The sequence below is a fragment of the Myotis davidii genome, unplaced genomic scaffold, assembly GCF_000327345.1.
Source record: "Myotis davidii unplaced genomic scaffold, ASM32734v1 scaffold1335, whole genome shotgun sequence".
NCBI classification, from domain to species: domain Eukaryota; kingdom Metazoa; phylum Chordata; class Mammalia; order Chiroptera; family Vespertilionidae; genus Myotis; species Myotis davidii.
This window is the reverse complement of record NW_006290669.1, coordinates 323,816-348,018: the sequence shown is the minus strand read 5'-3', so window position 1 is coordinate 348,018 and position 24,203 is coordinate 323,816. Positions and strand designations below refer to the sequence as shown.

The 24,203-nt window shown below is 46.9% G+C and overlaps 1 protein-coding gene across 1 annotated transcript in view; it reads right to left on the bottom strand.

The window, feature by feature from the left end:
- Positions 1–24,203, bottom strand: part of ABCA4 (ATP binding cassette subfamily A member 4) — a 121,655-nt gene that overhangs the window by 76,849 nt on the left and 20,603 nt on the right. The window contains 8 exon segments of the mRNA XM_015563861.1: positions 3,773–3,967; positions 4,614–4,730; positions 5,569–5,708; positions 6,722–6,962; positions 9,208–9,297; positions 19,695–19,892; positions 24,148–24,193; positions 24,195–24,196. Of these exon segments, the coding sequence (XP_015419347.1) occupies positions 3,773–3,967; positions 4,614–4,730; positions 5,569–5,708; positions 6,722–6,962; positions 9,208–9,297; positions 19,695–19,892; positions 24,148–24,193; positions 24,195–24,196 (1,029 nt within the window).

Below are 24,203 nucleotides of genomic sequence, written 5' to 3'. Positions count from 1 at the left end.
CTCTTTCTCTCTCTCTCTCTCTCTCTCTCTCTCTCTCTCTCTCTCTCTCTCCTTCCCTCTCTCCCTCTCCCCCCCTCTCTTTCTTAAAAGCAAAATTATTCTAATTAATAAATGGGCAGAAAAACAGCATTTGCAAAGGGAGGAATCTGAAGAGGTCAGGATATGCCTGACAGGGGTGAACACGCCAGAGCAGAGCCAGAAGGTGTGTGAGTGAGTAGTTGCTGGGAAGATGGATTGGGCAGGTTTGGAAAAACTTTTGTTCCTTGGGGACAGTCATTAGGATTTTAAGCGTGAAAGTGATGCTAGCAGATGTGTGTTTGGAATGTAGATCTGGTGCCAGTGTGGACAAATGCCTGAGCCAGAAGAGACCCTGGAGCCCAGGAGGAAGCAATCAGAACAGGCTGGTGGACAGATGACAAGGCCTCTGGTACTCAGAGAGCCTGGGAAGCAAGAGGTGGAGTTGAAAGGTTTTTAGAAAATAGAGTAGACAAAGCTCAGTGTGATACTGTGATTGTAATAAGAAAGAGATATTTGGTTTTTGTTCCTGTTTCTGGCACAGAGCTCCTAAAACCCTTAACACTTTTTATGTGATGAGCATGAAAAAGGTGTCTTTGTTATATTAATGGTGACTTTTGGAAAGCACCTAAAAAATGGGGGCTGGCTACCAGAAAAATCACCCTCTTCTGCACACCACCCCCACTCTTGGGGGGGGCAGAAGGGCTGGAGACTGAATTTAATCACCAAAGCCAAGTGATTTGATTGATCATGCCCATGTAATAAAGCTTCCATAAAAATCCAAAAGGATGTGGTTCAAGGGGCTTCCAGGCAGGATAGATAGCTGATAGGGCAGTAGGAAGGGAAGTGGAGCTTTACCTCACCCACTGAACAAAGAAGTCAGCAGTCTTGGGACTTGCCAAGATAAAATCACCAGACAGTCTCATAAATTCTGGGAAAAGCCACAACAATATAAAAGGGGGACCCTGAAATCTATTATGCTGCCCAAGGTATCCAACAGAGGAACCTTGAAGACTATAGGAGAAAAAAGTACAAAACCCTCAAACCCCTACCAGTTGGGGTGCTCAGACTAGCTGAGTTACCCGATTGTGCTTTATGCCAAGTGTACTCTTTTTTTTAAAATTTATTTTATTGCTTAAAGTATTACAAAGGGTATTACATATGTGTCCTTTTTTTCCCCGCCCTTGAGAATCCCCTGGCCTCCTCTACCCCGCAGTGTCTTATGTCCATTGGTTATGCTTATATGCAGTGTGCCAAGTGTACTCTTAATACACTTGCTTGCTTTGTTTCAACACTGATTTCTGTCACGTGATCTGAATTCTTTCTCACGAACAATGACTAGAACCAAGGAAGGGAGAGGCTCCTCTGATTTGGGTGATTCTCCAGTAACATTCCTGCATATTTTGCATCTCTCCCACCTGGCTGTCCTTGAGATGTATCCTTTAATAATAAACCAGTAACTTAGCAAGTTTGCCTGAGTTCTGTAAGCTGTTTGAGCAAATTAATCAAATCCATGAAGGGGATCATGAAAACCTCTAATCTATAGCCAGTCAAACAACCTGGATTTGTGATTGGTGATTGAAGTTGGAGGGTGGGCAGTGTTATGGGACTGAATCCTTCATCTGTGGGGTGTGATATGACCTCCAGGTAGATAGTGTCAGAACTAGGTTGAATTGTAGGACATGCAGCTGGTATCTGAGAATTGCTTAGTTGTGTAGGGGGAAATACCCATGCATTGGAATTGGGTGCAGAATTATACTTGGAACTGGACATGATAAAGGCAGTAAAGGGATCAGAAGAATAGGCTTTGAATTCAGGTGCACCAAGATCTGGGTCTTGTCTAACAGCTGTGGGATGCTTATTTGAGCACTCTAAACCTCAGCTTCTGCATCTGTAAAATGTGACAATAATAGTGCACACTTCATGGAGTAATTGTGAAGATTAAATGAGCTAATGTATGTGCGGACCTGAGAAGAAAGGTTCATTTGGTGTGAATCCTGAGAAGGAAATTATCTGCTGAGGTGGATTCCCCAAGGTCAACTGAGGACCTGAATTTTATAAGTAAAAGTGTTACCATTGTAACTAGCTAGTTGTTAAAAATAGAAAGGAGCAAAAGGGAGGTCAGACATTATAAGCATTATAACCAGGAAGCTGCAACCTTACACTCCCCAGGGAACCACCAGTTCATTCCCTGCAGATCACTGGGGGAAGGGTCAACAAAGGAGAAATGGATGCATGTGCAGTGAAGTTGGGGTGATGCAGGGAAGGTGCCTGTCAGTCTAACCCAGGAACAAAGATAATTGGCCAGAGGAGACAAAGACACTGTAAGCATGTGAAATACTAGAAAGTTAAAATCCCCAGACAAAGGAATTCTCTCTAGTTCCTCTCTCATTCCCCTAATTTTGCTCCCACTTCTTTGCATTTGCCCATGTTTCTAGAAGCCACATGTACCCCACAAGCAATGGACAAATGGACTACAGCTGGGAACACAAGCTAAGCTAGCCTGATCCTGAATTGGGCTTTGCAGATATGGAATGGACTCGTTGAGCAGTGGCTTTAATCCTAGCTCTGCACAGCTATACTTCTTCCATAGTAGGATGGAGGAAGAGGGAACTTTGAAAACCCAGGGCTTTAATTCCACAGAACTAAAGCCATCTTCAATACCTCATCCTCCTGTGTAAGTCTCAGAAAACTCCTTTTCTCATGATATCTCAGGAAGCCCACTTCCCCCAGCAGCAGATAGGGACATGGAGAGCTCACCCTGATAACAATAGAGCCTGGCAGGGGCTTCTCACATACTCTATATACTGGGAAGAACATCAGAACTCAGCTTCCCATACTATGCCCTGCTCTTTAAGCTGGCTAAGTCAACTATTATAAGGAAGTTTCTGGTTTCATCTTCCTACCAATGGACTAAAACCTGCACTGTCCAATCAGAACTACTTCATAATGACCAATCAGGGCACATAATGCCCAACTGTGTGACTCAGGCCAATTTACATAAAAGGGACCTAACTGGGAACTTTGCTAGAAAAGACAGCCTCCCCTCTGTCTCCACGGAACACAATTTAGATTGCTACCTGATCTGTGTTTCCTGGGTTACAAGTCTTTTTGCCCAAATAAATGCTTTTTAAAAATTCTTTGTTATAATCTACAATTAATTTTGGTTTACATATGTAAAAGCAATGAACCTAGGCCTTGGTACAAAGTAACACTCAGTAAGTCATAGCTGTTTTGGGGGACAGGAAGAAGAATGATAAGGAAGGATGATACTGAAATCTCCAGCTTGAGAATTTGGAAAAATGCTGAGGACAGTAATCAGCACAGGAGAACATAAATTTGTTTTTGGACATGTTGACCCTAATGTGACTACAAAACCTAGGGTGAGAGTGTCCAGCAAGCAGTGGGACCTCGGACTTGAGGTTTGGTAGACACTGGCCAGTGACGGTCACTGAAGCAATGGCAGACAGGAGAGGGTTGAGGACAGATATAGGCACCTCATGGGCTGCAAGGAAGGAGGAGTCAGGGAGCTGTGTGGAGGCAGGAGATGTGAAGAGGGAACTGCTGTAAGTGTGGATAAGCTGTTAGAGAAACAGGATTCATCTCTGTTTGGGGGCCCTGGGAATTCTTATTTCTCCTGGGAAAAATGAGAGCTGAAACCCAAGACCACCTGACTTGCTGAGATATCTCTGGGCTCATCTACAGGGCTGTCTTTAAGGGGCCCAGTGTGGCCCTTAGGTGGCTTGCTGCCCCTTACCTCCAGGTATTGATTAGCCAGGTGTAGGGCACGATCAGTGATGTTAAATATGTCTCTCCAGTCGAAGTTGGCCATGTCATCAGCCCGATTCTCTCGAGGACCCTTGTAGAGGAAGTTCAGCACAGCTTCAGCAGTAATTTCTTCACCAAACTGCCTCTTCAAAAAGCCTTTCACTGTTGGGTTTGCCAGGGTGTCCTTGGGAAGAAGCAATATAGTCACAGCATTTAGAAAGTTCCACAGGATCTTTTGGTCTTGTTATTGGGCCATTTCCAATTTTTAATGAATAGGAATAGACACTCTAAGGCTCCCTTAAACATTAGTGGGTTTTCTTCCATCATAAGGCATACCTAGCTATATCCCATTTCCCCCAAATACACAAGTCTCTATACTTTAAGGAGGGTATGTGTGTCGGGGTGGGGGCAGAGGGGCAAGGGAAATGTTATATAGGAAACTTTCTTTTTCTTATGAAACTTTTTATTCTTTTAATTATCTCCGCTGTATTGAACCTTTGTCTCCTTGCTTTGCAAAGCTGGATATCAGAGCTATCTTTGCAGTTGTAGAGCTGGCTTTTGAATCTGAGGCTCTCAAATGAATTTATAAAAATGAGAAACCTCAGGAAGCCCCTGGTCTTGTGGCAATATTTACATTTGCCCAGAATTGAAGAAATATATTTCCACCCAAAGTCAGTGACTCCACTTGGTGACAGCTTCTAGGACTAGTGCCTTTGGGCCCTGCTTGTTATTTTTTGATCAAACTCCATTAGTGATTAACCCTTCACTGAGGAAAGGAAACAGGTGGAACTTTCTCAGACATTCTTCTCCCCTCCCCCTGCCATCCATACTCTGATCATGGTCATCTGTGTGCTCTTGTCAAAGAAGTACCAGATCTGGGGCCCCACTTCTTCCCAGGCTTTGACCAACTTTCTAACGCGCTCCAGCTCTTCAAAAGTTGAGTTGGCCTAAAACCAGACAGAGATGGACAGAGACAAGAACGGAAAGAGAAAAAAAAGTGAGTGAGAACCTTTGGTTATATCTTTTCTGCTCATGTCACCAACCCCCAATGTTTGTGACATGAGCAGGAAAGACATAACCAAAGGCTTTTCAAGGACATGTCTTAATTTTCTCAGTCTACTGATACTTTCCAGAACAATCTGTCATTTCCCAGCTTCCCAGACTGACAGACTCTAATTTCTTGCTATCTCAGAGGTACATGTAATATTGATGATGTTATCATTTCCAAACCTAACTAAAGCTAGATTTGGACTCCCTGTGAGCAATTGCTCTTCCTCCCTCTCTTTATTTCAGGTAGCCAGGATTCAGAAAACGTGAACTTTTCCATTAGGGATATAATTCAGGCACTGGGAAAGAAAAACTCATTGTAGTTTGGGCAAAGAGAGGAAGGCCCAGGCAGGGGTGCTGGCACAAAGCATTTTGGTGATGGGAGGTGGGCAGGACTCAAGAGTCTACGTAGCAAAAGACAAACAGAAGGCTCATTACCAGGAGAGCACAGTATATCTCTCTCCTTCTCCCTCTCCCTCTCCCTCTGCCTCTCCTTCTCCCTCTCCCTCTCATTCTTCTGGGTGGTCCTAGGTAGAAGGGACAAGACTAGGTGGGTCCGCCCTAGACGGCTTGGCTCAGTGGCTAGAGGGTCAGCCTGCAGACTGAAGGGGCCCAGGTTTGATCAATGATTCTCTCTCATCACTGATGTTTCTATCTCTCTCTCCTTCTCCCTTCCTCTCTGAAACCAATAAAGAAATATATTTAAAAAAAAAAAAAAAAGACTAGCTGGGTCCTTACGTTCTTCAGTATCCTGCGTGCTGCAGGGGAATCCGGAGTAAAGAGGATTTTTCCCATCAGCAGAGGCTTTGCTGCCCTCCAAGCTATTTTGGTTAGAGGGTTGGACTCCAGGCTCTGGATCAATGCATTACAAAAGGTCGCTGCCAAGAGAGAAGGGACAGATTTTATAGAAACTCCCGCTGCTCAGAGCTAAACACGGTCATTAGTGTGTGCAAATCACGTGTCTTATTCAACTCCATGCTGGAGGATTTGACAAATAACCTAAATTAATAGGCTGTGCCCCACCAATAGCAAGCTCATCATTAGTAAGTAACAAAATGCCACAGTTCATCAGAGAAACAAAAGACGCGGCTTGCCCTGTGGTTTCTTCTTCTGCTTTGGGAGAAGGAGGCTGAGAAGGCTGCTTGTGATTAGTGCAAGGAACAGAGGCTGTTCTCACATGAAAGGGACTGAGAGGCCACACAAGGCCTCGCTCTGGAATCTCAGCTTTAGCAGCAATGATTTTCCTTCAATTAGCTGCTCAGCTTCTTGGTTTGTGTGGCTATTTTCGGTCCCAGTGACTTTTGGGGTGTGCCTCGCTGCCTCTTTAATGTTTAACTAGAGGGTTACCTAGCTGCATTTTTTACCTCCTCTCCCACCCACCCCCTACTATCCGTTACCCCATATGAGCCAAAAATAATACTGAAAGGTGGGAAAGAGGGCCTGCCAGGGACTTGCCATTGGGAACATAATTCAGTGCTACACACACAGATTTTCAGTGCATTGTGTTTATAAAAACATCCCACAGCCGTGTTTACTTGCCAGGGCCCTTCTGACCTGAGCTTGGCTTGCAGCTCTGGCTGCCTCCTCATTTATCTTTCTTCTCTTCCTCTAGAACGTAACCCTAGTTCAATCAGATCAGTGGGGAATGTCCTCTCTGTTCCCTTTCCAAGTGGGTCTCAGTTTTTTCCATGGCTCACATCCAGAACTCCTTATGCAGACCACCCCTTTCCTATAAGGGGAAATGTTTTTTCTGGGTGTGCAAGCTCTTTGCCTGAGGACCCTCCACAAGACCAAGGGAGGGTCAACCTGAGACTGGTTGCACCTGAAAGTGTCAAACCATCAGCTTAACTGACATCACAGCCTGATTACACACAGGACTCAGAAAACGTACTTGTTCTTTTGTCGTAAGAGTAGATAGGATCTTTCCTCTTGGCATCAATCCCTAGGAAGGCCTTATAGTTATTGTCTTCATACCAGTTGAAGGAGAACACCCGAGAGCCTCCTCCCTCTGGGTAACCACACAGGAGGTCAGACAGGACACCCGTCAGCTGTGTGAAGGTCTCTGGACCACCAGTCTGCATGAGGGGCCTGGTCACCCACAGCAAGTCTTGGACACTCGGCCGATGGATGAACTGGAACAAGGCAAAGGCTTCAGGTTATTTTAAGGCAGCCAGAGTCACGACCTACTGTGCAATCAAGTTCCCAAGTATTGGGGAGACCTCCACATTTAAAAGAAAGAATCTATATTCTCAGCAATCTTAAACACTACTGCCATCCACTCAGGGCCTAAGAAGAAACTAAGATAAGCCTTAAAGAACATCAAAGAGTGAATCTCAACACATAGTAATATCACTTCTCTCCTCTAGCCCCCTTTACTTGAATTCCTTGGGAGTGTGTCTTTGAGGAAGTGTAGAGAATACTTCTTTGGAAGCCAGTTCTTGGAGTCTGTTATTCCACCAAGATGGGGTTACTGGGGAAAAACTGATGGAGGAATTGCTCTGTCTAGAAAGGCAAGGGCAGAGCAAATCTCTTTAGCCAAAAAGTTTAGAATTTAGTTTCTTATAATTAGAAAACTGTGTTCTTATTAGCTTGATTTTATCAAATGTGAACTCTTTCATTTTCCTGAAGTGTGTGGTTTGTGGTGTGTGTGTGTGTGTTAAGATTTAAGCAAATATAGAACAGGTAAAGTCTCCATGCTTGGAAAAACACTTGGTAAAAAGGTAACACAACACTTTTTAATTCTACACCCAACTAAGAAGAGACTGGTGGGTCTCTTCTCCATATGGGGCCCTGTGGTGCTCTCTGGCCTCATCTTTTGAAGGTAGGTCTGCAATGCTCAGAACTAAGTTGAGGGCTCCCAGAGTTGCCAGGGTCTCGGCTCCCACAATGCCATCTGATTTTGCTTTAAGGGAAAATAAAAAATAAAAAAACAATGCTGCTTTTATTCCCCCATTATTACTCACTTTCAAAGGCATTTGGGAATTTAAAAAAAACTATTAGGATTCAATCAGGTGAGACTGAAAACAGTCCCCCTACTGCAATAAGTGATGTTTACCTGCCGTCCCCTCTCTTTGTCCACATGCCAACACTTGCCCTCTGAAACTACTGAGTGCCATGTCGAATCCGCACAGTGAGTCACGCCTATAATCACAGACTAGGCTTCAATAATGAAGTTGGAATCGCAAATTGCTTCAACAACAGTAAGCCTTATGACAGTCGTGTAAGAGGTTATTATTATGTTGCTCATTTAATCCAAGCACGCAAGAGGTGAAGGGGCTGTTCCAGGGTCAAATGGTTTCGTATCAGTTAATATACCGTAAATGGGGCCATCTGCTTCAACCCCGTTCATCAATGCTGAGACTTGTTATCTAGACAGGCCAGAAACCTTCTGGAACTCCCACAGAGAATCGAGAGTGTTGATATGCTTAGGGAATTTTTTTTTACATTCTCAATCAACTTCAACCTTAGTATACTGATAGGAATTTTTAAAATGCTTATAAATAAAAGAATGTTAAACAGAGACTCCCAGTGCAGCAGGTGGTCATCAGTACAACAGGCCCTTCTCTGACTTTCTCTGCTCATACTCTGCCTCAGTTGAGCTTAGTTTATGCAAACAGATTCCAACCATGCAGTTTTCCAGCTTGGCTAAGCCCTAGTCAGCTGAGAATAGTGGAGGAGGGAAAAAGTTCCAGGAAAATTATATTTCATTTTTTGCCTCCCTCATGATAGTCATCATGTTGAAAGTAATTGCTTATTTCACATTGCTCTTCCCCGTTGGGCTGTCTGTTTCACAAGGGCAGTGACCATATCTGCTCATCATTATGCCCCCAGCGCTTCTCACCTATTAAGTGGAAGATCAATTTCTATACGGGGGAAAGGCTTGTGCAACCAGATGTTAATCAAAATGTGCACCATCTTTCACAATAACACACAAAAAGTCAATTATACTTTCACTGTGTTGAAATGAGTCGATATATGTAAGGCACTTAGCCCTGCTAAGACTATAAATGTGTGCTACTACAATTGCGGTATAGATTTGTGTGTATTTCAAGAACACAATAGAATAGTGGGCCACCTCTGCGCCAGAAACCCTTAGATTCCACTGTGAGTCCACCGATACTCTGTGCCAAGCCAGACAAGGTCGCATGTCTTCCTGGGTGTGGAATCAGAAGGACGGCTCCCTTCTTTTTGCCTCCAGCTCAGGAGCACAGGTAATTTAGGATAGAAACAGGTGCTTTAAAATTGCTAGAAGGAAAGATCAAATGTATTTCTCTATGAACAGGTTTGAGGTACAATTAAATTGTCTGACATAATAAGTGTGGTAAATTGGTGGAAAGATGGAGTTAAATTATAATGAACTGTCATCGGGCCACTTACCTCTTGAATTCTTGGAGACATATCAGATAATATTCTTCCCCAAGATCTCAGATTGATACCTTGAGAACTGCTGTCTAGGAGTGTAGGAAGCTGTAATTGATGGGAAAAGTATTTTTTTAAATATATATGTGGTTATACATTCACACATAGGCGCTCTCTGATCTCCTGTTTGCTTGGAAAACATTCCCTGCCTTCTTTCTGATCACAAGACCTCTTCTGCAAGATTGCTTTCAGAAACAAACTTCTGGTATCTAATTGAGAAAAGCAGAGGCTCTTACTCCAAGTCACCCTGTTGAGCTAGTCAATCACCAATACTTTCATGGTGACATGAAATACACCCAATGAGCCTGATTGCTGGCTTAGTGACACCAAACAAGACTCCTGAAGGAAGGAAAACAAAGTGTAAGGGAAGGCTGCCTGCGTGGAGCCCACCTGTCCCCCCTGGGCTTTGTATACAGTCCCAGGCTTCCTCCTCATTGTTCACGTCTTTGTTCCCTTTGTGTCCATTCAGGCCGGTTGTGTGGCTTCCTCTGTTCAACACCATTTTCTGATGTAAAGGATTCGGCCAGTTACATCACCTTTCTCTCAAGCTGCAGCTGGAAAGAGAAAGAAGTTCGCTTGCAGATTGTCGGTGAGAGCGGAGTCCTGGTGACTCCCGGCCTGTGCCATGACGCAGAGCTGCTCACGCATGTTCCACAGTGTGGGGAACGGGGACCTCCACTTGCTGGTTCTGAGTCCCAGAGCCTTTCGCACCCTGTTTTCCGGAAACCCAGCTCAAGTCCTAAATGAATGACTTCATTTCTTCAGAGTTTCAAACCTGCTTGAATCACTGATCTTCTGTTTTTCAGGAAGGAATTCTAAGTTTGAAGACAGTGGTTTTCAAATGCAAGTGTGCATGTTGACTAGGCCTGGAGGGGATCTGCATTTTAACCGGCCCTACATGTCATTCTGATTCAAGCCCTTGTGACCACAAGCCACAACCTCAGCTTATCTGCCAATGCGGTTCCCCTAAGTGATAGGTGGGTGGATCCAGCCGCGGCAAAGCAGAGAAGCAGGTGGAGCTGGGCTTTGGCCAGCTTTGCCTCGTTTCTAGCGATACATCCTATTCCCCTTTCTCCCGCTACAGGTGCAAGGGTGCACACTCTCACCCTAGAACTGAAGGACAGATGCAGGTCCACTCATGGGGCATTTGAAGCTTATTTTCTAACTCTCAAATGAAAGACTTCGTTATGTACGACAGCCACACAGCGGGCAGGAGAGGAATTTTCCAGACATAGGAGGAGCAAAGCCATCACTGAAACATACCCCGGAGGGTATCTTTTCTCTTTAACCTGAACACTGGGCTGGGCATTCCTTGCAAATAGCTTCAGTGCATGCTGGGAAGGCACTTTAATTACTGCTTTTCCCATAGGAGGATGGGGCTGAGAAGAATAGGTAGGACGAGATTAAGCAAGCAGGTAAAAAATGTTTTCCATTGGCAAGTTATCACCAAGGCCTGTCTATTCTCCTAACTTCCGAAATTAAAGTCTATTTGTGTAAAAGCCAGCTGTCCCCGTGTGGGCTCAGATGACAGTCTTCTCTCTATGCTCTTTTGCTCACCTTGCCCAGTTCCTCTCTTCCAGGGCACCTTGCTTCTTTCCTTCCTTGCACTATTCACCGCTGGTAATTATTCTGCCATTTATTTGTCATCTGTCTCTCTTATTAGATGCTAAGCTCCACGTAGAAAAGAACCATGTCCTATATACAAGTAATTTGATAAATAAATGCTCTTATTATAGCAACAAGCAAACCAACTATAATTGTGTATATACCTGATACTCCATAAAGTGCTGTGCTTGCTCATTTAGGGCAGTGCATTAGTCAGGATTCTCCTGAGAAGCAGTTAAAATGCCCCATTCACCCCATCCCACCCATCCTCACGCTGCCCCTAGGAGCCAGCCCCCTCACTTCCCAGAGGCCTTCTTTCTCTTACTACCATGCTCTCCTGCCTGCCTTCCCATGGGTTAGGTGATCCTCCTAGCTGCTCCTAGAATTCTCAGTACATTCATATCACTTTTATATTGGTTTGCAATTATTTTTAATATATCTGTCCACTACACTGTAAACTCGTTAAGCACAGAACAGGCTTTATTTTGTTTTTATACCCTCAAAAGATGCTATGTAGCAGGTGCTCAATAAATATGTATTATATTAATTAATGAGTAAGTTAACTATAATCAAATAGAAAGAGTCTAGTGAGGTTTTAGGCTGCATGTCTCTGCAGGTATGATGGTGACTTACAGGAAGGGAGTGAGGTCAATTCCACTTGGGGACAGGGAAGGTGACATTTGAGTTGATGTTTGGAAGATCAGTTGACAATAGTGACAAGGGGGGCAGTGTTTGTACATGGAAGGGGAGGGCCAGGAATTCTTGCTGGAGGGAGGAACGTGAGGAGAGTCAGCTAGAGAGAGTGACTGAAGAGATGACCAGATAAGAAAGAATAGGACCAAGAATGTGTGGAGAGGGAAGCAGAGGAACAACAGCTTGAGATGCATTTTTATGTCCTAGTAACACTCTTTTTCCATCTTGTTAATAATTTAATAATATTTATTAATCACATATTTACTGAGCTGAGTGCCTGGTACTATATCTGCAATTTCTTTCCTACCTCTTTCCAGTGGGTCCGATAAAAATGGGAGTCTTGTACTCATACCTTTGTTTTAGACACCACTTACATCTCAGACCGGTGCCCGTGCTCCCCCTGCCCCTCCCCGGCAGCCCTCCATCTAAACCTGGTCACCAATTGTCTGAATGATGTTGCCATAAATTATAAAACGACTTTCCCATGACTCGCCTTTTCTTTTGGTTCCCCCATTATCTATTAAAATTCTCATGGATTGTTTCTGCCAGAAGAACCGGACGAGAATGCAAGTTTGTTTGAATGGAAATGTGAAAACATCTCTAGAAAAAAGGAGACTGAATGACAAGTATCGCATACACACACACACAACTGCTTCCTATGCCAAACAAGTTCTCTTAATTTCCAAAATAACAAGTAACACTTCCATGTCACCATGGGGCTCAGCACTGCCAACCAAAGTTCAAGGTCTGGTTAGACCTGCTAAGGAGACTGGAGATATAAATAGGTTTGGAAAGGTTATGTCTCTATCATCTCCCATCAGCTTTGGTTGGTCTGAGGGGACCTTGGGCCTTGATCATCATATCCCTAAGAAATGGATACAAAGTCCTAGCCAGAAGCCAAGAAGATTCTGGTTATTTGAGATTCTGGTTTGGGTTCTCAGAGGACAAGAAACATGCCTGTTCTTTGGGACTGTGTAATGTTTTTTTCTGAAGGCAGAATAAAGTATATTAGCTACTAAAAATAATCTTGTTGGAGCAGTATTTGCTGATGCTTTGGACCCAGTAAGTTAAACAGATGCCATGTTGCCAGCACACAGAAGGAACATTTTATGATTTGAAATTTTTGGTTTTACTCTCTCCGATTCAAAGAACACCACCTGGAAAACAGTATTGATTTCTAAGTTGAGGATCTGCTTAACACAAGGGTAAGTAGGTAGCCATAGGTTAAAAGTGTCTTTACTGGTACAGGGATGACATGGCCTGTGGGAGCCGGTGGAAGGCTCTGAAGTGAAGGAAGAGCTGGCTTAAAAGCACCCAGGCAGAGGTGAAAGGCAGATGAGGCAGTGGACAGACAGTGTGGCCCCCTGGGCTGCTGCTACAGGAAATCCAGATTTATCCGGGAGGGAAGTTGTTGCTAGGCAACTAGGAGAATGTGGATTTAAAGCATGTTTGTTGCAACCTGTCAGTTGTTAAGCATCAGATGAAAAGAGAGGAAGCTGGCTTCAGTGGTGAGGGGGCAACCAGAGGGGACACCCTGAGTACCAGGAAATGCGTCATGAGTGGAGAATTCAGACTAAATCACTCAGAGATGGGGGCGGGGGGAATGCCAAACTGTCTGTAAAGGGAGAGGTCACAGAGACATGCTGTCTCCCAGGACTGGAGAGGACAACGTGTCTGAAGAGAGGGTGGGCTCTGGGGTATGTGAACAGACAAGTTATGGGACTCTCTGCCTCAACAGAAACTCAGCCTTTTTCTCTCCATTGTGACTTCAGTCCCGGTATTTGTGGTTGATGAAAGCAAAACTGAGTTTGGAATCTCAGGGCAGTCAAAAGGTCACTCCGTGAGAGAGATTTCTTGCCAGTCGGAGGGTCTGAGGAAGGAGAATGTTGCATCTAAATGTTTGAGGAGGACATTTCTGGGAGTGGGACAATGATGGGGGAACAGTGGGGCCTTGCAAAGTGGCTGTATTCTTGCTTTGGTAAGAGCAAAATGCTTTTTGTTTCAAGTTGCTTGTCCATTTCTTCTCTAATGTGAATGTCACTACCATTCCATGAAATATGTAACATAGGCCTTGTTACCTCGATCCTACAAATGGGGAGGCTGAGATCCATTTAAGTGACAGCAAATTAGGGGCCAACACAGAGCCAGGACCCAGTCTCCTGGCCACCAGGAGCTCTCTGTGTGCTCCAGTGGGCTGCCCACTTTCTGGTCCTCTGTGCCCATGCTCAGGGGAGAAGCTGATCACTCATAAATTATGGAAGAACCTGTGGTTATATTGAAACCCTTTAGAAAAGGATGTCTATTAATGGTAGGCAGGAAAGAAATTTTAATACCAAAACTCTTAAGCTGGTGCCTGGCTTCAGAGGTTCCATGAGCCCCCAACCCCTGTGTCTGTTCTGTATTTCTCTAGGGAAAAGGTTTAGAGCTATTGCCAGATAGTCCTAATCTATGAAGAAGGTTAGGAACTGCTGTTCTGTAGAGATAAGGGATATGAGGTCAAAATCCTTCTTAAAACCAGTTTACCCTGGAGAGAACCTGATGCCTAATACATCCATGCTCATTCTATGTCTACTGAATAAAGGCCGGAACCCAGGACCCATTATCCTAAAGGCATAGGGTCTGCTTGTGTCCCTAATGACTTCAGTTTTGACCTCTTAGTATTTTTTCCTTTTTAAATTCATGAAAACAATATCTGATTAGTCATGACAATCAGCTCTGACCTACTTTATTCCTAGAGCCTAAAAGAAATCAAGTCAGCCAATGACAATCAGGCTGTAGGCCTAATGCACATTTAATGTACGTTGATGTTCCTCTCTCCTATTGCCTCTTTATTTCTTATTTATTGAAATCTGTTGAGCCAGGGGATATTTTTATTATAACAGACACAGTTTTGTAGATGTAGACAGAAACAAATCTTAACACTGTCAATCACATATACTTGCTGTGGCTTAATCATTTTCAAAAAGCCTATTTTCTGATTTTGCTTTGTTTTTGCCTAACAGCCCTGCTGCTCACCCCTCGCGCCATGCTGCTGGCACTGGGCATCTCTCCTCTCTCTTCTTCCCTCCCCAAACCCTCACACAGAAGTGGGAGAAAGTTGACAGTCCAAAGATTCAGAAATCAGAAGGGAGAGGAAATCATGAAGTTAAGTCACTGTAAAATCCTGGAGATGTGGGGCTTTTCCAGAGAATTTCAATGTAGAAATATCATCCGACAATGGAAAGGCATAGTTAAAATTTAGCAAACCGCAATGGATGATCACAGAGAGCAGAAACCATGGCCAGCTCACACCGGGCAGCAGGCAATCCACCCACACTTCTTCCCCGCGATTCAGGAATTTAGGGAGCCGAGCCAGGAACAAAGCAGGACATTGAAAGGAGCAGGGGGTCTGGACCCCCAAGACTGAGTCCTTTCTTTCCCAGAACGCAATGTTCAGCCACCCCATAGTCAAAGAGACACAGGTAAAATGAAGTCAGAAAAATAAAATACCGTGACAGAGTAATAGTTGAGAGGCAGGAAAGAAAGCTGAATCATGCCACACTGGAAGCGACTGCAGAGGGGAAAGCCATGGCCAAAATGCTGGGGAGGCCAGATTTCCTCTATCAACATCCATGAGAGGGGGAAGGGAGGGAAACCATTTCCCAGCAGTGTGGCAGGTCTTGGCACCCGCCTCGGTTCCCCTGCCGGACTCCCACAAATAAACATCAGAGCAGAAGGGACAGATTTGCTTCTCAGCAAGATTTCAAAGCTGTGCACCAGAGTCGGAGAGAAAACAGGAAGGATCTAGATCTAGAGGGAGGAGAAGGAGGAGGAGGGGCACGCTTACCTCAGGCCAAATCAGATGGGAAACGTCCCAACCCCTCACCCGAAACTGACACATCATTTTTTATGAGGTGTGAAGCCTTTCAGGTACCTGGGCCCAGGTCTGAGCTGCTGGGTTTCAAGCTGGGGGCGATGAGGCCGAAAGACCACACGTGAAGACAAGCTCTTTCAAGCTCTCAATTGAGGTGAAACCAAGAGGGGATAAATCTCCCGGAGAAAAGCCCTCCACCTGGCTGCTTGCTTGCGTCCCAGCCCACCTGTCTCTGGGCGTCCAACGTGTGCACGTGCTCGAGCGTGTGCTTGCGCTCAAGTGCGCATAAGTGTTTGTATGGGGATGGGCGGGGTGGAGTAAGGCCATGGTCCTGCACTTGGATTATTTGAAGATGACAACACTCACTTCTGACTCCAAGGGGCTGAGTAAAAACACAGCTGGCCCAGTTGGTGCTAACCCCCAAAGCCCCTCTCCAATTCGCTCAGCTCCCCCAGGTTTCAGGGGCTGGAGGTTGCACTCCTCCCCCACTCCCTCACATCCCCCCTCTCCCCCCCACACACACCCAGCTCCTTACACAGCAGGGGCAGGTGCTGTCACAGTGGTTTACTGGGATTGTCCCTCTTTCTTTGTTAATAAGCACTGACTTGGCATTTAATAAAACCTTATTTATACACTGGCTCCGTGCATATGAGAAACAGCCCAGGAGGACAGGGGCTCAGCCTGCCCCACGCTGGACCTCAGCGTGGCTGCCAGCCAACCAGCTGCAATAACAGCCTCTTCCCAGCCTCAGAGCTGCCCCTTTCAGAGGGTCTGCCTGAGCTTCTCTGTGCCCCCTCAGGCTTCATCTCTAAAAACACTGTTAGAGTGGGTACAGGAGCAATAAAAGCAAAATCCTATCTTCATGCCTGTAATTTCTTTTAGGTTTTTTTTATTAGTAATATTTGTTTAATTTAGCCACTCTGTCCAGTTGTCAAATGAAAAAGCATATTTGAAGGGCACCAGACAGGGTGTTTGTCCTCTTTGCTTGGGACCCACGTATCCTGTCTTGGTCTTGTCTTTCCCCAAAGAGATGAGCAGGAGCAGGAGCAGAAGATGGCGGGTGGGGGAGTCCTCCAGGCCCCTCTCCCATTCGGTTGTCCCTATGCAGTCTCTGGGCCACTCAATGGCTTTGTAAAGATAACAGCAGAGAGGATGTATCGCCACAGCACCCTGTTCTATGGGTGATCAAATGGAAGTGCTTGAAAGCCTTAGAGCATCTGGGATACTATCAGTATTATGCTTGCTCTACAGCAAGGGTGGGGAACCTTTCTGCCAAGGGCATTTGGATATTTATAACATCATTCACGGGCTTAAAAATTATCAGCTTAAGAATTATCCTGCTCTATTCGGTCAAGCATTTCATTAACTCACCCCTAATGCCTGGGCAGGGACAGACCAAATGATTTCTTGGGCCTGACACAGGCCACCCCAGCCCTACAGAAATTGAGACTAAGTCAAACTCCTGTGTTTTAGGTCACTAATTCTCAACCCTAGTTGGACTTTGGAATGATCTGGGGAATTTTGAAAAATACTGAAGTTTCAACTGAATCGGAATCTCAGGGGGCGGGGGCTGGGCAATCATAGATTTTAAAAGCTCCTCAGGTGCTTCAATGTGCAGCCTGGCTGGGCACCACCGCTGTAGGGCCCATCGTTGCCGGCGTTGGCATGTCTGAGCTGTGCTTCTGTGGCCTGGCCTGTTTGCAGGTCTTGAGGCTGACAGAGAGTTCGTGGGGGCGGGAGGGGCATACGTGGAGCCTTGGCCTCAGCACATGCCTGGCGCCTGAAGGTGCCCAGTTCCGGTTTGAGTGCATGGGCCACGTGTATGCAGGTGGTGAGCAAGCGTGCAGGACCCCGCTCAGGTCAGTGAGGGTGATCGGCCAAAGTTCTCCTCCGGTTTTGGAACTCTAGCACTTGCCAAAGCAGCGTGTAATGACAGAAAGACTTTCTGGTCTTCCTTATCTGATAAAAAATATTTTGACCCCCTGGCAGTGGGCAAGGAGGCACCTGATTGGTGGTGTTGCTCTTATATCAATCAGGGGCAAAGCAGATGGACAGTCCTTAGTTCATCCTAGCTTGATGCCTGTGTCGGTGGCCAGAGCTGTTTCATGCCTGAGGCACATAAAAAAAAATATTGTGAAGCAGTAGCCTCAGTTTGGGTCCAGTCCTAATGAAGTTTGCCCAGGTTCCCCTTTACCCTGCTACTTCTAGAACTGCCCCCCAAGAACTGCTGGTCGTGCCCCAAAGGCACGTTTACCGAGATCAGCAGCCAAGGTCCTTCAGAAGGTTGTAATATTCTGAGAGAGTCACGCTTTGAAAGGGATGAAGTGTGAACTCTGCCAGAGACTGTGTGGTCCTGTTTTATTTTATTTTGTTTTTAAAAGCCTTCATCTTGCTTTTTAAGAAACTCTGAGAGTGGGTTTTCTGAGACTTGAGAGAGCAACCATAAAAAGGCAAAAAACATTAATTTCTCTACCAAGCTCTCAGTGACTGACACTCCTCACAACACAGTTCCAGAAATTAAAATGTAGGTGCACGTGCGCGCGCGCACACACACACACACACCACAGTTCAATGCTAGAAACATTACATGTGTTCCTTTCTCTGAAGGATTCGCCTGGCGCCTGAAGGTGCCCAGTTCCGGTTTGAGTGCATGGGCCACGTGTATGCAGGTGGTGAGCAAGCGTGCAGGACCCCGCTCAGGTCAGTGAGGGTGATCGGCCAAAGTTCTCCTCCGGTTTTGGAACTCTAGCACTTGCCAAAGCAGCGTGTAATGACAGAAAGACTTTCTGGTCTTCCTTATCTGATAAAAAATATTTTGACCCCCTGGCAGTGGGCAAGGAGGCACCTGATTGGTGGTGTTGCTCTTATATCAATCAGGGGCAAAGCAGATGGACAGTCCTTAGTTCATCCTAGCTTGATGCCTGTGTCGGTGGCCAGAGCTGTTTCATGCCTGAGGCACATAAAAAAAAATATTGTGAAGCAGTAGCCTCAGTTTGGGTCCAGTCCTAATGAAGTTTGCCCAGGTTCCCCTTTACCCTGCTACTTCTAGAACTGCCCCCCAAGAACTGCTGGTCGTGCCCCAAAGGCACGTTTACCGAGATCAGCAGCCAAGGTCCTTCAGACAGAGACATGAGGGCCTGGCCCTTTCCTGGTGACCAGAGGATTGCACGGTCCTTGGTGCCAGGGAGCCTCAGTCGCTCTGCAAACACAGGTGCTGTCTCCTGGCTGTGCTAGTGTTTGCTGTCCAGAATAAGGGGTTGTTATTGCCTGACTCTTCTGTCTGATTCTGCAAACAGACTGTGAACAGAGAAGTTTAAAGCACATGGCTTTTTATTCTCCCTGCAGCGCGGGGAGGCCTTTTGGCGCACAGTTCCAGAAATTAAAATGTAGGTGCACGTGCGCGCGCGCACACACACACACACACCACAGTTCAATGCTAGAAACATTACATGTGTTCCTTTCTCTGAAGGATTCTAATTTTGAGTGTTTCTTAAAAGGTGGCCTACAGTGAGCTCTTAAAGTAATAGGGCAGATTCTGAGCCCAGCCCAGATCTCCTGAACCAGTCTCTGGGGGTGGAAATTTGGAACTTGCATCTTTTACCAGCTTCCCTGATGATCGGCATACACTCTGAAGGGTGAGAACTGCTGCTTTATGCCGCCTTTATATAACTCCCTCTCATCTTACCCTTCTGGCAAAAGAGGAGATATTATCAGTTCCCAAGAAGTGTGTCCGGGTGCAGTTCCGGAACACGGGGTTAGCCAGGTCAAGGCTTTCTAAGCTTTTGAGACTATGCAATTTTCTCTGTCATTTTCTTTTTTCCCAGAAACAGCAACCTTTTGGGGACAAGAGCAGACTCACAGTAGGGAGCGTGAAGCTCTCATTTATCGAAATGTATTAAGTGCTCTGCATGTATTTTTTCATTTATATTTCCTGTACTTTATGAAGTATTATATCTGTTTTATAGATGAGTGATACGGGCAGAAAAAGTCAACTATCTTGCCTATGACCACCTTGCTAGAAAATGGTAGGGCAGGGAGTCCAAACAAGCCCCCTTCTCCTTTCCAGGCTGTGAAAGGTGGTGGGGTCTGCTTTAGGGGCGGACTCAGACCTGCCACAACCACATACCCAGTGGTGACTCCCAGGAGCCTGGGCCTCTGGAGGCTTCCTTAAGGATTGTCTTGAATACCAGGCTCGTGCCCTCCCTGTCAGTGCTCGGTTCCCGGTGGCCTGCCACTGGGCTCTGCTGCTCCAGGAATTACCTCCCCAGAGTAAGAAGCTAAATACCTCCCTTACCACACGGAAGAGTTTGAAGAAGTCCACGTTGGCGTACAGAGTGTCTTCCAGCCACTGCAGGGTGCCCTGGGAGAGGGCGCACATGGCCTCACGCACTGTCTGCGCCCCGCGGCGCTGGCTGAAGATTAGGAAGCGCTCCAGGAGGGCCTCACTGCAGGCGATGTCCTTCAGCGCCAGGCCAGGAACTCCGTGAGCAAACTGCAGGGAGGAGAAGCAACCCTGGAGGACTGCCTGTAGCAGGAGAGCACCAACCCCAGGAGATGTCCACACCCTCTCCCACAGAACCTGCGACTACATTACGTTGCATGGCAAGAGGGATTAAGATGGCAGATGAGCCCTGACTGGTTTGGCTCAGTGGATAGAGCATTGGCCTGCGGACTGAAGGGTCCCAGGTTTGATTCCAGTCAAGGGCACGTACCTTGGTTGCGGGCACATTCCCAGTAGGAGGTGTGCAGGAGGCAGCTGGTCAATGTTTCTCTTTCATCGATGTTTCTAACTCTCTATCCCTCTCCCTTCCTCTCTTTAAAAAAATCAATAAAATATATTTTTAAAAAAAGATTGCAGATGAAATTACAGTGGCTCATCAGCTGACTTTATTTTTGGATCATCTGGATGGAACCCAATGTCATCACCAGGGTCTTTTAAAGGTGGAGGAGGGAGGCACAGAGACAATGTCAGAGTAAAGCAATGCGAGAAAGACGTGGTTGGTCACTACTGGCCTTGGAGACAGAAGGAGGCCACCAGCTCAGGGTTGTGGAGAGGGGCAGCCTCTGGAAACTGGAAAATGGATCTCCTTCTAGACTCCCCTCGCCCCCTAGAAAGGAGTACAGCCCTGCCAACACCTTGACTGTCAGACTTCTAGAACCATAAGCTAATACATTGGTATTGTTTTAAGCCATTGCATTTATGGTGATTTGTTAGAGCAGCAACAGGAAACTAATACACCCCCAAGCCTCACTTTACCAGCGAGCCATTTAAAATTTGAGCGATCCCTTCTTAGTCCACCAATGCTTAGGTACCATCAGGACCTACTCCCTGAAGCTCAGGTGGGGAGTGGCTAGAATGCATTTGGAGGGATGGCAAATGATCAACCTCCTCTCTCTTTTCTCGCCAGATTCAATCAATAAAAATACTGGATGCTCAATTAGATTTGAATTTCAGATCAACAATGAACAACTTTTAGTACAATATGTCCCAGAGTCCAAATGACATATACTTTTGCTAACATTATTTGTGGCTTATTTGACATTCAAACGACACTAGAAAGCTTGTATTTTATCTGAGGACCCTACCCCCTGCCTAGGGCACAAGCCCCAGCTCCTGTGAAGCTCCTGGACAGTGATTATTGAAGCACAATCCCCAAGATGGCCTCCAGCGGCTAAGGAGGCCTCCGCCCTGGCCGGGACCCGGCCAGTCAGCCCAGAAACTGGCCTCAGGAGTCGGGGCTCCCAGCAGGGGACAAGAGCCTGAGCACCGTGAACAGGTACATGAGCTTCCCTAGTCTCCGGAGTCTTCCTCTGGCTTCCAGTGAGTTACACAGTCCTCTGGGCTGGAGAGCAGAGCAGCCAGGCTCTGCTGCCCCCTGCTTGGAGACTGTCCAGACCACAGATGGAAGCCTGATCCCTACATGAGGCACTGATCTCGGACGATGCTGGTTGGTGTGGACTCTGTCGACCGAGGGGGACTGTCACTGGGTATGTATTCCAGCAGAGCCTTCTTGTCACCTACATTTGACTTATACTGCGCAGCAAATTCCCCCAATCCTAATCCCAGGGTATAAAACATTTTGAGGTGGAGGGAACCAATGGGCTCATGTTGTCCAAACATCTAATATTCCAGGGAAGAAAAGCGATGGAGAAGGGGTTAGGGGACGTGAGAAGGTTGCACAGCAGGCTGATGGGAAATCTGGGACACCCCTGAAGTTCCCTGCTCCTTTCACTCTGTCCCTCATTCATCCGGTGCTCGCTCACTGTGTTCCCATCCTGCAGGGGCTAGACCAGCTCCTGGTGATGCAGAGAAGACAAGGTGAGTTTTCTGCTCTCCAGGAGCTCACCGAAGAGGGAGCGTTGAAAATAGTTAGTGAAAATATCGAGTGGCTACTGTGCTCCAGGCACTGTGCTAAGTGTTTTACATACATTCCTTCTTTTAGCTCCAGCAACAACCACATGTGGAGGGCACTTTTATTATCTCCATTTTACAAATGAGGAGACAGAGGCACAGAGTCATTAGCTACCTTGCTGGAGGTCACACAGTTAACTGTGTGGCCTTGTTGAGATTTGAACCTTCAGCTTGTGCTTAACCATTACCGGTTAGCTCTTTATCGAGTGGGGAAGAGGGAGGAGGCAGCACAAAGAGAGGAGGATTTATGAACAATTTCACTGAAGAGGAAACATTTGCGCTGGGCCTTGAAGCAAGTCTAGGAGATTTTAGGGCTGGGGGTGGGCCGAGGGCCAGACCAGAGAACTGCACCCCTCTCCTGGTCTAATAACTCCCTAGTGGAGAGAGGGGGTGATGTGATTCCCTTCTGAGCGGTGCTCAGGCACCAGGCAGAAAGGACAGGATGGGCAGCCAGGCCTGAGGTAAAGAATAAAATCCCATGTTTGATGAGGATGATCAATTAGAGAGCAGCAGACCACATGTGGCTATCTAAATTTAAAAGTGTTAAAACTAAATAATATTTCAAATTCGGTTCCTCGGCTGCACTAGCTCTATTTCGAGTGCCCACCTGCCACTTGCAGCCTGTGGCTACTGCACGGACAGCCCAGAGGAAGGACGCTGCCATCGTGGAGGGAGGGTCTGGGCGGTGCTGCTAAGGAGCACAGAGCTGGACAGAGACAGACTGAGACAGAGATGAGGAGCTGGCGCCACGGCAACCAGGCTGGGGAGCAGGATGGGCACGGGGCGCAGAGGGAGTTGGGTCGCCATGAGTGGCCTCTGCAAGTGTGGGGGCTCTGGGCTCCCTCTTAAGCTCTGGGGTTTGCTGGTTAGGGAAGCATCAGCTAATCAGAGCTAGCAACACTAAATAAGGTCACAGCCTGGTGACCAAAACCCTTCTCCCCAAAGGAGAGGCCTCAGCCCTGATGCCAACAGCCCAGCAACTAGGGATCTAAACGTCACACAGTGAGAAACTGGAAAGAAATTTCCCCTAAATTCCTGTCCTTATCTCCACCTCCCTTTTATTACCAACTGGAAGTCATCACAGGCATTTCCAGGACTGGAGTTTTATGAGCTAAAGAGAAGCAGAGGGGAAAATGACCAATCCCTGCTGCTGCCTCCACGCCCACGGGTGGGAGGGGGAGGGGGAGGGAGGGGGAAGGCTAGCGGAGCAGCACAGCCAGGCCTGGCTCCCAGGGCCTTGCCAGGAGCCACACCCAAGAGGTGGAGGGCTAATGAAAGTCCGCGTGCAGGTTGGTTGGGGTAGGGCCTGAGAGTTTGCATTGCTAATCAGCTCCCAGGCCTTGGGAATGCCGCTGGTCTGGGACTCTGAACACCGCTGAGCTGGAGTGAGGAAGACAGGGTTAGGAATGAGAAAACCTGGTTGCCACTGCAATTTCTAGCTCTACAGCCTCGTGCAAATCCCTCAGTGGCCAGCCGCCTCATTTCCCCAATCTCAGGATTCAGGTGAAGAGCTCACAGCTAACTGATGTGAAAGTTACGTGTTAGTGGTAGAATGCTCTGAACAAATATAAGAGAGCCTGGAGCCTGAGGTAATAGATTTGGGGGGAGCGGGGTGGCGGGATTTCGGTCAGGTTACGCAAGGTGGGGAGAGGAAGGAGCTTGCCTGGCGCCAAGAAGAAATGGTGCGTGGAAACAGGTCCGCTCTGCATGCTGCCTTACCGGGCTCAGTGACCTGGGAGTCACCCCACAGAGCCCAGTGTCTGCACTGCCAGCTTCTGGGCCTGGGACTCTCCTCACCGTTTTTTCCATGGCCGCCTTCTATTCAGTCAGGTTTGCTCAAATACCGCCTCCTCAGGAGGGCCCTCCCTGACCACCTCATTTAGCGCTGCCCCAGCCCCAGCTCCCTAGTCCTGCCCTAACTCTTGACCCTGGACTGTCCCACAGCACCCATCTCACCTGCTGATTTCACCATCACCTGTGGCCCCCACAGGAAGCTCCCGGAGTTAGGGGTTTGCCCATATTGTTCCCATGGCACTCTAGATGTTTAATGAATACGGGAATAAGCCTCTGTTTCCTCAACTAGAAAAGGAGGTTGAGCCATGTGATCATAAACCTCTGAGATGTGTTGCCAGGATTTGTCCCGTCTCCAAATCCCATGAGGGGAGGGAGCATCGGCTGAGTAACTCCCAGGTATTTTTCTGAACCTGGGGCATGAGTGATGGATTCTGAATGTGAAAGCAAGAAGGAAATAAAAAAGCCAAGGTGTTCCTTGCCTTTTTCAGACTCGTGCTCACCCCTCCCTTCCAGGAACCACTGGCCGACGACAAGAACCAACCTGCTCAGGCCGGACCTGAGAGTTGACCAGAAGGTGGATGACCGAGAGACAGGCCA